This window comes from Macrosteles quadrilineatus, unplaced genomic scaffold, assembly GCF_028750875.1.
Source record: "Macrosteles quadrilineatus isolate MER2022 unplaced genomic scaffold, UCM_ALF_1.0 Scaffold_9__3_contigs__length_116548681, whole genome shotgun sequence".
NCBI lineage: Eukaryota > Metazoa > Arthropoda > Insecta > Hemiptera > Cicadellidae > Macrosteles > Macrosteles quadrilineatus.
This window is the reverse complement of record NW_026542602.1, coordinates 70342686-70355170: the sequence shown is the minus strand read 5'-3', so window position 1 is coordinate 70355170 and position 12485 is coordinate 70342686. Positions and strand designations below refer to the sequence as shown.

The 12485-nt window shown below is 32.3% G+C and overlaps 1 protein-coding gene across 1 annotated transcript in view; it reads left to right on the top strand.

Annotated features, from left to right (window-relative positions):
• Positions 1–12485, top strand: part of LOC129003559 (BAI1-associated protein 3-like) — a 223564-nt gene that overhangs the window by 157391 nt on the left and 53688 nt on the right. Inside the window, exon 6 of the mRNA XM_054431856.1 lies at positions 8309–8476. Within this exon, the coding sequence (XP_054287831.1) occupies positions 8309–8476 (168 nt within the window). The remainder of the gene's footprint in view (positions 1–8308; positions 8477–12485) is intronic.

The following is a 12485-nucleotide window of genomic DNA, read 5'->3' as shown; positions in this document are numbered from 1 at the left end:
TGTTGAAAAATGTTTCTTTGAACGAAAAACCTCAAGAGGTTATTGAACTCTTTAAACATTCGGTAACACCCATTTTAACTAGAGAGTCTTTTAATAAGGCTTTTTGTATTTACAAAAATAAATCTCTACAATATAAGATTATTTTTCCTAACTACACAAGCGCCTCTGAAAATTATAAGCAAAGATGCAATAAAAACCAAAATGTATACAAGAAAGTTTTAATCACATCAAAACTAATAATTAGACTTGGTATTTGACAAGCTACAATAAAAGAGTCTAGAAGTTGGCGAAGTTTAATAAAAACCAAACTTTGTCTTGCTCATCTTTTTAACGCTGGCGAATATGGATGCCTTTCTTAACATTTGAATGAAATGAATAATATTCTAAACATTAATTTTTAACTTATAGAAATACATTTTTAAAATAACTTTTATTAAATAGGTTTTGTTAAAAAATAACATGTTTCAATGTTTATCACATTTAATGATGTAACTTTTCAAAAGGATAATTGGTTTGCTAACTCCTTATTAACTTCAATTGGTGAGTCGGTGGCTCAGTCGGTAGCGTCGCGGACTTCGGGGCCAAGGCAGTGATGTCGTGGGTTCGGATCCTGGTCACTGCTACTAAAATTTGTCAGTACAGTTCACCTTCGTACTGTACCGGCTCACCCCTTGCTTTGCTGGATACGTTCCATGCACAGATGTGTAGTCTATGTGGGCGGGTGAATGCAAGGTTAAAAAGAGGTCGCCAACCTAAAAAAAAAAAAAAAAAAAATAGTTGCGAGGAACCAAGCTGTACTCGGTTGAGTTTAATCTTTTTATTTTGTTAACAAATACTTAAGGGACATGTATAATCCAAAAGAAATCGGTTACCATAACAAATGGGATTGATTAAATTTTGTTATCCTACCCACCAATTGTAGTACATAATAGTTGTTTTAATGCCTTTTATTGCCGGAGTTCTTGTAGTCTGTCTTATACTTTCAAATGAAGTCTCCATCAGGCCACAAGGTGCTACTTAGAACTTAATAGTATGACTATAATAAACTATAACTATAGTTTGACTATAAATCGTTGACTATCGAATCTAATAGTCTAATAGTATAATGAAGCAATCGTAAGGGTGAAAATTCAATCATACACAAGTTTAAGTGCACAGTGATAACACTAGTTAGTATTGAGATATTAATTGTAATACCAATTGTAAATTTAAATACCAAGTGTGCTAATTGGAAGAATGTAATCAAGTTTAGTTCGTTGTTTTCTTGTGAAGAATACAGGCTCGTTCTGTTGTGTTGTAATAAATGCTTTGATTTTGTCATCGAAGCATTTAATTGCAATAATCGTCCTGATATCACAAACTAGTGAATAGCGTACCCTCAATGTGTGTAAAGAAGAAACTAATGCCCTCCCTTCTAGCTAATACATACGACGTTAAATGCAAAATAGCCATAATCACATTCGTTTAGCAAAAAATAATAGGAATCGTTTGCAATATGACTATAGTTGCATAATAATTGAGGCCTTATTAAAACCATTCTGATTACTACAGTGTATAGTGACGTAGTTATTAAATTTTGCTGTTTCATTTTGGACGAAATTGAGCCACGACAATTAACTTCCCTTGATACAGGCATCGTTTGTCATATGAAAACAACCAACAATAATTGTTTGTTTTAAACCATGAGATATTTTTATTATTTCGCTTCATAATTTTCCTCAGTTCACCTAAATTGTGTGGACGCATCATAACCTGTTAACACAAGTCAAGTCAAATGTTCCAAAGTACAGTATTTATAAATTATATATTATTAAAATAAGACGCTCTCTTGTTTGCCTTTACAACTTTCTTTAGGTAAATGTATAGATGAAGCTAAACTAACATTGGTCAATAATCGATGAAAATAATAATTGATAAGATCAATATAAGTTTGCATGTTAACAGAAAGATTTACTTTAGATGAAAGCAGTTAAAGTTTTCCATAATGGTTGGTATTTTACCTTCTGCGTATTTGTTTCTTAATTGTAATCAGACGAACGTAATTTCCTTTATACTGTACAATAATTTTCTAGTATATTGGTTTTTGTAATGCATATGTTATTATTTTTGTTATTAATTCCTTTATTGCTATTTTGTAACCATTATAGCAATCCCTAAAGTCAATATATAAATATTTAATATCCAATTGGTATAGCATGTGAGTTTTCCCAATATATTAGCTTTCACCGGCAAAATTGTAGTAGGCTTAAAAGCCCTTAAATTCAAATTTTTAACAAAATGCTTTCAGAAGTCGAAAGCTTAACACAAACAAGCAAAATTAGCTTGTATTCGGGTTTAGGATGCTAAGTATACTCAGTTAAAACAATTTAATAGTTATTATATAAATTACGATTTTAAAATTGTTAATCAAACTTAAAAGAAGTAATTCAAATTCGGTTTTGTCCTAAAACACTTGGATTCTCTAAAAATGATTTATATATTTTCACTGTTAAGTATCTTATTTTTCTTTAGGTTTTGCTCAGTTGGTCCTCAAATTAATTTCGCAATATTATGTTAGATTTTAAGTTACGTTGCTGTCTTCTTTCAATACTTTTTATGTTTATTTCAAAACTAGTTTTCTTAATTATCTTTTAATCACACACATGCACATAAAAATGTACATTTTAATGTACATTATGTATGCATTTTTAAATATGGATATCCAAAAAAGTGTTTTGTAAATATCTAACAGTGAAACTTAAAAATATTTCTCTCATTAAATAACTATTCACAAATCGCTTAGCTTAGTCCTTCCCACAATCTGCAAGCATTGTGCCACAGAATGAAAAGCATTCTACAGCAAAATGTCTTAATATTGTTTTCTTGCGAATAACTAATTAATAAATTCTTAATTATTTAATCGTAATCTTATATGTCAATATACAAATTAACCGGTCGCTCCAATTGGTCAAAGAACAAAGTCGTGTTGCCCGTTTGACCCAACATACAATGGGTTAAGTTGGGTGAGATCCGTTAAATATTGGGCTGGGTAAAGCACCTTTAAACATCGTCAACACTTTTAAAATACAGTGACACCATAGCCATTTACTTATATACAAGTTTGGAGTTTTTGTCACTGAATAGTTAATTTACTTGAATTCTTTTCTAGAAACATATCCACAACATTTTCCCACTTATTTATGCTATGAATATTTAAACAGTTCATTTGCAATATACTAACTTGTTTTAAAATGTCTAACGATGGTGGTAGTAAGTACACATAGTTTAATTTTTTTACTGTAATGTGTAATATCGATTATCTTAACTAATTAGGTTAATCATTCTAATGTATTACACCAAGGTATTTGGAGTTTCAATAGGAAGGTACTTGATGTTAACGTGTGGTCTTAAAGCGATCTTAAGCCTTAATTAAGTCCTTTGCGTTGGTCAGCCTGTCTAACAGCTGTTAGATCATTGTCTCATGCCAAAAGAAAAAACCCTTTTTATATTTTATTGTATAAAATTGTATTTTTCGATTTAGCTAGGACAAATGATGAAAATTATGATGTACACTATAGCTTTATTTTATTACATTTATATTTGTTCACAGGTGGATGTATTTCGACATTTAGGTTTCTATAAAAATATTATATTTGATTTTAGATTTGTACAATATTATAGTTGATGTTTGTCATTTAATATTCAAAGATTTTAATAATTGAACGGTATTGAAAGTATGAAAACTGAAAGTTTTATCTCAAGCAAAAGTTGTGACGGTATACTATTATTTTAATTCTAAATAACAACTGGGAAATTGAATCTTCTTATAGCTTTTGCATAAGTTATGTGAGTAGCTTGATAATTTAAGAAACATATAGATTTTTTTTAAGACAGTCAAATACTAAATCCTTTACAAACCTGACACCTCAATTTTCGTTGTTGCAAAGTTTAATTTTGGTCGGATTGTACATTCCGGTCACGCTCTCCAATCCGAATAACCTTCAGATTGGGAACAAACCTAAACATGTATGCATTGTAACGTTTTACATAATTCGTTGCGTTCATTTTAGTAAAAAATATATAACATTTCTACTTATGTATGAAGAGGTAACAAGTTCGAGTTGCAATAGTAATAATTTGTCGATATTTAACTTATACCATGTTTTTTACAATAGTGCATCAACTTTATCCTTTATTAAGGAAAATCAGTGCATTTGTTTACTTTAGAGTGAGTTATAAATATGCAGAGTATAATGGGGCTCTTTGGACTGGGTAGAATTTAAATATGGTTTTTAAACCCGCTCAATTGGACCATGGGAAATATGTTTTGTTTAAGTTGTTTCTTGACCTAAAATGGGTTATTAGTTATTATTATTCGATCAAATTAATTCGGATAAATTCTTCCGAGCTGCTATTTGAGCTAGTGAGCTAATGTGAAATTAAAAACGGATTGGAATAGCCTCATTCCATACTTGTATCCATGAAAATTAAAATGACAAATATGTTACACTTTTAATATTTTTTCTTATGTGAAATACTTTTCTTATGTGGAATAATTTATGTGAATTTATAGTTTACAAATATACACCTGTAAACTTTAGATTTCGGTGTAGGTCTATTGTATGAATATATAACCAAATGATAATTTTAGGGTACATTGTGGTGGTAAACCTGCGTACTATTTTTGGAAATGCACTTGTGAGGCTGCTGGGAGTGGATTTTAATATAAATGTAATTTCTTACGCATATGCTCGAAAAATATACATTACTACGGAAAATTAATGCGTGTTCACTGTGACAAATTTCAAAATGTTATACAGAATCTCATCAAAATTTTTTAAAACCAAATAACAAATAAACTTTCGTCAGATGACATAAAATAAATGTAAATGTTGCTTTTCAATTCCAGAGAGGTAGTATTTGCATAGAATGAAATGTTTCTTGAGTTTATCGAAAATAAGATGACTTTTAGATAAGACCGTTTTAGAAGTAATTTCCCAAAGGAGTTACAGACAGGGAAGCCGATTCAAAAGCTGATAACATGATTTAAGAGTTGGATTAAAAGTTTCGTATCACCCTTTTGATGACGTTTCTTAACAGAAAGAAGAAAAGCTAAATTAAAAAGATTTTTTAATATACTTGCAATTAATTTTAAGACCTCCCCATGTAAAAAATATGAGCATTTTACTCTGTGTTTTTATCTAGTTGCATTTATGATTTTAAGATTGTACATGTACAGTCTTTTTTATGTTTTTCATTATGCTAATAAAGTATACACGTATAGCAAAGTATGTATTTATTTTAGTTTCAATATATTATTAACATAACAAAAGTCAGTTAGTAATTTTTTACATAAATATACCTCACTTACAATCACAGTTTCACTAAGTAGTTACGGTACTCTCCTACTAACATTTAAATGTTATTTTTGATGTTGTAAAAATTATGTTTCTTTCTTTATTGGACTATATAGAATATTTAACAATACTGTTCAGCGATGGAATGGATGAAAACAGATTTTCGAACATTAATGTCTCATTAATATGCTTAGTTAGGTGGCCCAAGTATGAATACATTGTGGTTCATATTATTTATGTTTATTTGTCTCTTTTCATCTTTTTGTTTATTTTGTCGCACAAAAATAATTTATACTTAACCACTATACTTGGGAATTAAGGGTGAGCTGTACAACAATAACACAAGTTACATTATAACTACTCAGAAGGACCTAACAAAGACAATTAATTTAACAAAAGTAGTGTAGTAACAAAGGGTGCAAAGAGTTGACCAGAGAAATGGTGTAGAATGACGAGAAGAGAAGGGATTTAGGCAGTGTTGGAACAGGTGGCGTGATGTGGCATCACGGGAATAACCATGAGCTCCTTATTAAAACATCACCTGATATCCTATTGCCAAAAAAAAAAAAAAAAAAAAAAAAAAAAAAAAAAAAAAAAAAAAAAAAACCATGCATCATATTGGATTATAAGTATTCTTACAGATATCAGATATGGTACAGGTACGTGCAAAATTTGCTCCAAGCCTGGGCTGATCAATATTATTATATATTTCTTCCTCCTGCTAAAAAAACAAATCTCTCTGATTATTGAAATTGATTATGTTCTCCTGCTGTGTTTAATTAGAAAACTACCTACTTTTACGTCAACAGTTAAACAAAGTGTAAGGGTTACCCAAACATGTTGCATAACTACATTTTGTTGAGCTGTTGACGTAATGGTATGTACCTGGTGATTTCTCCTTTGCCGTCAAGTCTGCTTTCTTAGGTGTCGTCATGAGAGAGAAAAAGTTCCGCTGTCAAAAACGTTGATAGGTTTTGTTTTAACATTATCAGGCCATGTTGTCAACAATCAGAGGTGCCCATCCCCCCCAAACCCAGAGGCGCAATCCCCCCCAAGCCAAAGGAGTATCCCCCCCATTTATACTGCCGTTTATTTAAACATACCCTCCCCCCGCCAATTTATCTGTAAATTTCCCCTTTACTTCATAAAACGAGCATTTAAAGTATTTAGTAAAAGTTGAGGGAAAGAAAAACAAACTTTCTGATAATCAAAATTAAATATTTAATAGTAAACGTCATTTAACAATATATCATTATATCTAACCAATGGACGAATTAGAAGTTTTTCAATTTACAATTCAGAATCTGTATTATCAGCCAACAGTTACTCAGTATTGCAATAGAAAATGTCTTCAAAACGTACAACAATATACTCGGTGAATCACTCTACTCCAACATAGTAGGTACTGTAACTGTACAATATATATGGTGGCGTTAATTTTACGGGGCTTAAGAATTCAAACAGGTTTAAGTGCATTATTAATACTTTGGCAAAAAGTAGGCTATCTTATTTCAAAATTATAGGCAGAGTCAAGAAATAGGACAGACTTGTTGCTCGCCACTCGGCTTCCTTCTACAAAAATCGCCGGACAAAATACCCAGAATTCCTTGATTGCCACCAGCATAAAAGGTTTTTGTGATGAAGTAATCTTATAATAAATTCATTTTGATAGCCCCAGGATTGCCTCTTATGACTAATAATGGTAGAAACGCATCTTGTCAGACAATCCTTAATAATATATGTAAGGTAGAGTCGAATTTTACTTGCTACACATGTTCTGGCGGTTCTTTAACTCCACCATCGGAGGCTTACAAAAGCATCCACTTCTGGAGGTGTCGTCAGAATATGTTACAAACATTAAACACGAAACGATAACAGATAGGCCTATCAATTCACGCGTGTATATTGCCGCGGGCAGGACTGGAAGTAAAACAGAATCAGGTTATGACGGAAAGACGTGGTCTCTGGATTGTCGTCTGTGTTATCAAAAGCCACTAATTGAACTAAGTTGAAATTGGACTAATTGTAGTGACGAAGGAGAGTGTTGAAAATATAATGGGATTCATAATTGAGTTTTCCATTCAAAATTATTGACAATAATAACCAATTTATATGCTGGATATAAATAATGGTCTCGAAATTCTACAGTACTGCGCGAAAGGAAATTTATTAATTACTTTTGAAGAGTTTGAAATTTATAAATACATAAAACTAGGTACAGCACACAATTTTTGAGTGAAAACACTCGATTAACTATGAATTCCATAATATTTTCAACACTCTTCTCAGTCATTACAATACTACAATAGTGCAATATCATTATCAGCTGTTGAAAACGCAGACGACAATCTACTAGAGACCACGTCAGTCCGTCTCCGCCATAACCTGAACCTGATTCAGTTTACTTCCAGTCCTGCCGACGGCAATGTACACGCGTGAATTGATAGGCATATCGGTAAACGTTTCGTGTTTTGTATTAAATGTTTGTAACGTATTCTTGACAACTCCAGAAGTGGATCTTTATGTAAGCCTGACGATAATGGAGTTTAAGAACCACCAAAACATATATATCAAGTAAAATTCGACACTAGAATATTAAGGATTGCCTGACAAGGTGTGTTTTTCTTTTTACCATTCTTAGAAGCAATCTTAATTACGAATGGCAAAATGTTGTTGGTGTTGATGGTGAACTACTTAGAAAACTTTTCAGACTACTTATACAAAATTATACATTCATTATGATAGCTAGCAAAAAATGTCCCCCCAACAGCCCCCAAAAAAAGTCCTCCCCAAAAATTCCTGTGGCGCAAACGCGCCACAGTCCCCCCCCCTCTGGGCACCCCTGTCAACAATCTTCTAATGTTCTTTCGTCACAAACGTTCTCAGGTCCTAATGTCAAAAAGGTGCTCAGGCAATATTACAAACTTATGTTACAAAATGAATGTCTGCAGTGATTCCCTACTGTGTTTCAGTTGGAGCAGTTGTATATAGAAGTCCTCTACACGATAACCAACAAGGTCGGTGCTTCCAGTGGTCAGTTCTCCCACTACCAGGACGAGTTGTACAGCTACGCCCAGAAGGCATTCAACATCCCACCCGACCAGCACAGGAGGTACCTCGCCATCGCTACCGAGGAGAAGGTGAGGAAGTGGATATAAATGTATAAATGTGGCTATAAATGGTGTCTTCGCTAACCGTCATCACATTTTGGACGGATATGTCCTCCTCGTTGTCCTCAGTCTACTGAATTTCAAGGCGATTGTGAGGGCAGTTGGCCTAAAGTTTTTACACAAAGCCAAAAATTTCATATGAGTGTGGTTGTCTTCTGACAATTGGCATCGGGTAAACCCAGCTTACGGATGAGTTTAGAAACAATTAATATACTCTTGTAAAACACATTATACACTACTGTGCATTAACGATACGTGCAATAATACATAACACTGATTTAAATAGACTTTAGTTGTCTTTGTTATCACATATAATAATTCAAACACAATAAATTATATTCCTGGTAGTATATTCAAAATATGACATCCTTAAGTATGAATTGTGAGTTTGAAATGGCCGATAGCTTTGTTTCCACATCATTTCGTCATGATCCTCAAGCCCCCAGGTCAGCTTTAGGCTGTACTTTACCACATTTAAAATATTTACCATGCAACAGCTGCTATATTTGTGTTTATTTATAATGTGTTTGTTTGATTTTACCTGAGTTAATTATTATTATTCTCATTATACATGTTTACAGGACTATAAGTTTTTTTCTATCACACAATACTTCACAAAAGACTTTCATATAAATAAGCAAAAAGTAAGTTTGCGACCTTCCTGTATGATTTCCAAGATGAGTGTGTGTAACTATTTTTTACAGTAGACGTGGGTCTCCACAGTAATTATTCTATTTCCTTGCCCCGTTGCACGGACAGATCAACTAGTACAAATTAAAGAAGCAAATCCTAAATTTGTTTACAAATAGTTTATAACGTTTAGAAACACTATCTACTTTTAACCTATACAGCAATGTTACGTCAGGAGTTGGCACTATTTCAGTGAGAGATTTGCCAGTCAGCAGGCCCAAGTCGCAATCATCCCCTATTGTTCCTAAACAATGCCACAGATACGTAGCGAAGCGCGGTGTTTGCAACAAGCAAAGCTTTTGCTCTGCTCAACTGACAACTGATGATAACACAACAATACATACATTAGGCTTGTATACAGTTGTGAGATAAAATATAAATACTGTATAAACTGTACTTTTGTAAGTGCAATATATTAATTAAATTATTAGTGTATACTAGTCCTTTCATTCTATTGAGTCTTTTTGCCAGACGCACTTTTTTTGTAACAGTTTGAATTTGGATTATTCATATACAGTATTAACCCATACAAATACCTGGTGACGAATAATAGTCCCCCCTGGTTAATTTTACGTTGTTACGTTGACGGTCGCTTTTAAATTCAACCTTGCAGCTTTACCAATAGAAAAACACTTTTCCTTACAGTTACCTTTCTTGCACTGATTATAGCCCGCAAAGTAGCCAATTGCTGCATTTACATAATTTTCCGCACTCATTTCACTTTGCCACACTCATTTTACTTTCCCGAACTCCAATATTTCAACCTGTTTTATTCAGATTTTGATTTAATAATTTGTGAAACATTTTAGGTTTTGATTTGTTTGTGAGACAATTTAATTTAGGATATAATTTGTTAGTTCGTGAAACTACATGGTAAAATATAACATGTAAATACGTACAATTGTTTATGTTTTATAGTAACTGTAGGAAAAATATAGTGCATAGCACGAGTACACCAGTTACACAAATAACTTTAGACTAATAATACCTGGTCGATATTCGGTTTATTTAATGTTGTGTTATTATGATTAGATAATATTTCCGAAAAGAGAATGTCTGTAAGCACGATCGTCGTGTATCAACCTCCCTAAGGAGAAGCATGTTGATATCAGATGGTTATCGAATGACAGCTTTGTCAGGTGGGAAACAATAGACAATTGTGGCTCCTGATAGGAGGAATCTAGCACATTGTTGCTGAGAACCAATGGGAATGTGTCTGTAATTAACGTGGAGGATTGTGGGTAAAATAGTCTGATTACTTGGCGATAAGTGTAATTTTAAAAGATACCTACAACATCGATAACTTGATCGAAATATTGATTAAATTATCGATTATATCTAGTTATTTTAACAATATGTAGATTTATTATATCTATATATCAATTATGTTTTCGATGCATCCAAGAACTGTCGTTGGGATTTTAAATTTTACACAAGGCAGTGAAAAATAAAAAGCATATTTTATTTGTTCAACGATACCATAAGTGATCGTTTTTGAATTTGTATCAACCTCGACTACACATTGACTTTTAAGAATTTATTGACTTTTATGTTTTTCTTGGCTGTACATTTTCAAATAACCTTCAGTACACGTGACCAGTGTAAAGTCACACACTTTTAAACATTTTCATACCCCACCACCAATCCCTATTTGGGATTACAGTAATATTTTAACGCTGATATACATACAATGTTCTTATATTTTTCTGTATTTCAAGTTGTTTTTATTATCTTATATTCGTATCAAACTCCAAAAAATCATTACGAGGAGGATGGTATTTTTTTCCGACGATTCACTTAGAAAACTTGCAGGTAAGATTAGTAGCATTATTTTTTTTTTAATCTGCAAAACCAAACAAAACGAGTCATTATACTGTATAACTTTTGAATCTAACTTCTAATAGAATTTATGTTACAAACATGTTTTGTTGTTTTTATAAACGAAGCTGACGAACATGTAATGGGTGTTTAAGTGACTCAAAACTAAGCCCTTTTGTAAAAAATTGGATTTTTGCAAGAGATAAACTTCTTTTCAGAGGAGTTTGAGGCTTTGTGAAAACTCTCCCTAGTTTTTGTCAGCAGTTTGTTTAGGTCTCTTCCACTAAAATCAGCCAAACGCGCGTGTTTTTCCTACGTGAGTTCAAACGATCCATTGACACACGATATTTTTTAACCATTCAGAACATTCTCAAAAGGGTTTCGTTTTAATTAAAAAAATATACACAGGGGAGATAATTTATGAAAAACTATGTTACATTCAATGGACCAAATGAAATGGATTAAATCAACATTTTTATTAGAACTAAAAGATCGTTAGAAAATGATTAAATTTTTGATGTCTGTGTTCATCCAAACTTTCAACTACTGTAGAAGTTTGTGAGAAAGTTAGCTATGCAGTACAGAGTTGTCATATAAAGGATATAATAGAGTTTTAAATCTGGTTGCTGTCAAAACGATCCTTGGTAGTTTACACGAAACAGTATGAGGGATATCTACCATTACTTAGACATTCAAACCTGATGATGTGCTCCATTTTTGACAACACGAAACAGGCTGTAGTCGTTGTAAACTACATAGGGCTATTTTGGCAGTAACCGGGTAGTTTTAGAAGTTATTTCAAACGATCGAGAGGCCAATCCATCATGAAAAAGGATATTTGGTTTCCTAAAATGCATATGGGATTACATACCCAAAAATTCCTTATTGGACATCAATCTAAAATAGCTAAGTTTAAAACTTGTTAGTTGCATTGCTTGCTATAAAATCGTAATCAAAATCATGTTCCCTACTTAAAAAAAAAACGCTAAAAGATTAATTCAATCTCCGTATAAATCTGTTTTAAACTATGTATAGAATGTATAGAATCCATATAATGTATAGAATCCGTTGTAAACTACATAGGGTCATTTTTGCAGTAACCGGGTAGTTTTAGACTCCATAAGCTATTTCAAACGATCGAGAGGTCAATCCATCATGTAACAGGATATTTAGTTTCCTAAAACATTCCTTATCGGATATCAATCTAAAATAGTGACGTCCGAAATTTGTAACTTGCGTTTAATCTCCCCGCTTGCTACAAAATCTTAATCAAAATTGTGTTCCCTTATCTAGAAAATACTAAAAGATTAAGTCAATTTTCGTTCTACATTATTTCGGATGAGTATTTTTGACTACCAATTTAAACATCGATTGATCTAGCAACTATCTTATACTTAAGTGCTGCAACTTAAGATTCCAACTAAATATCTACCTAATATTATCTTATACAACATAACTATAACTCATAAGT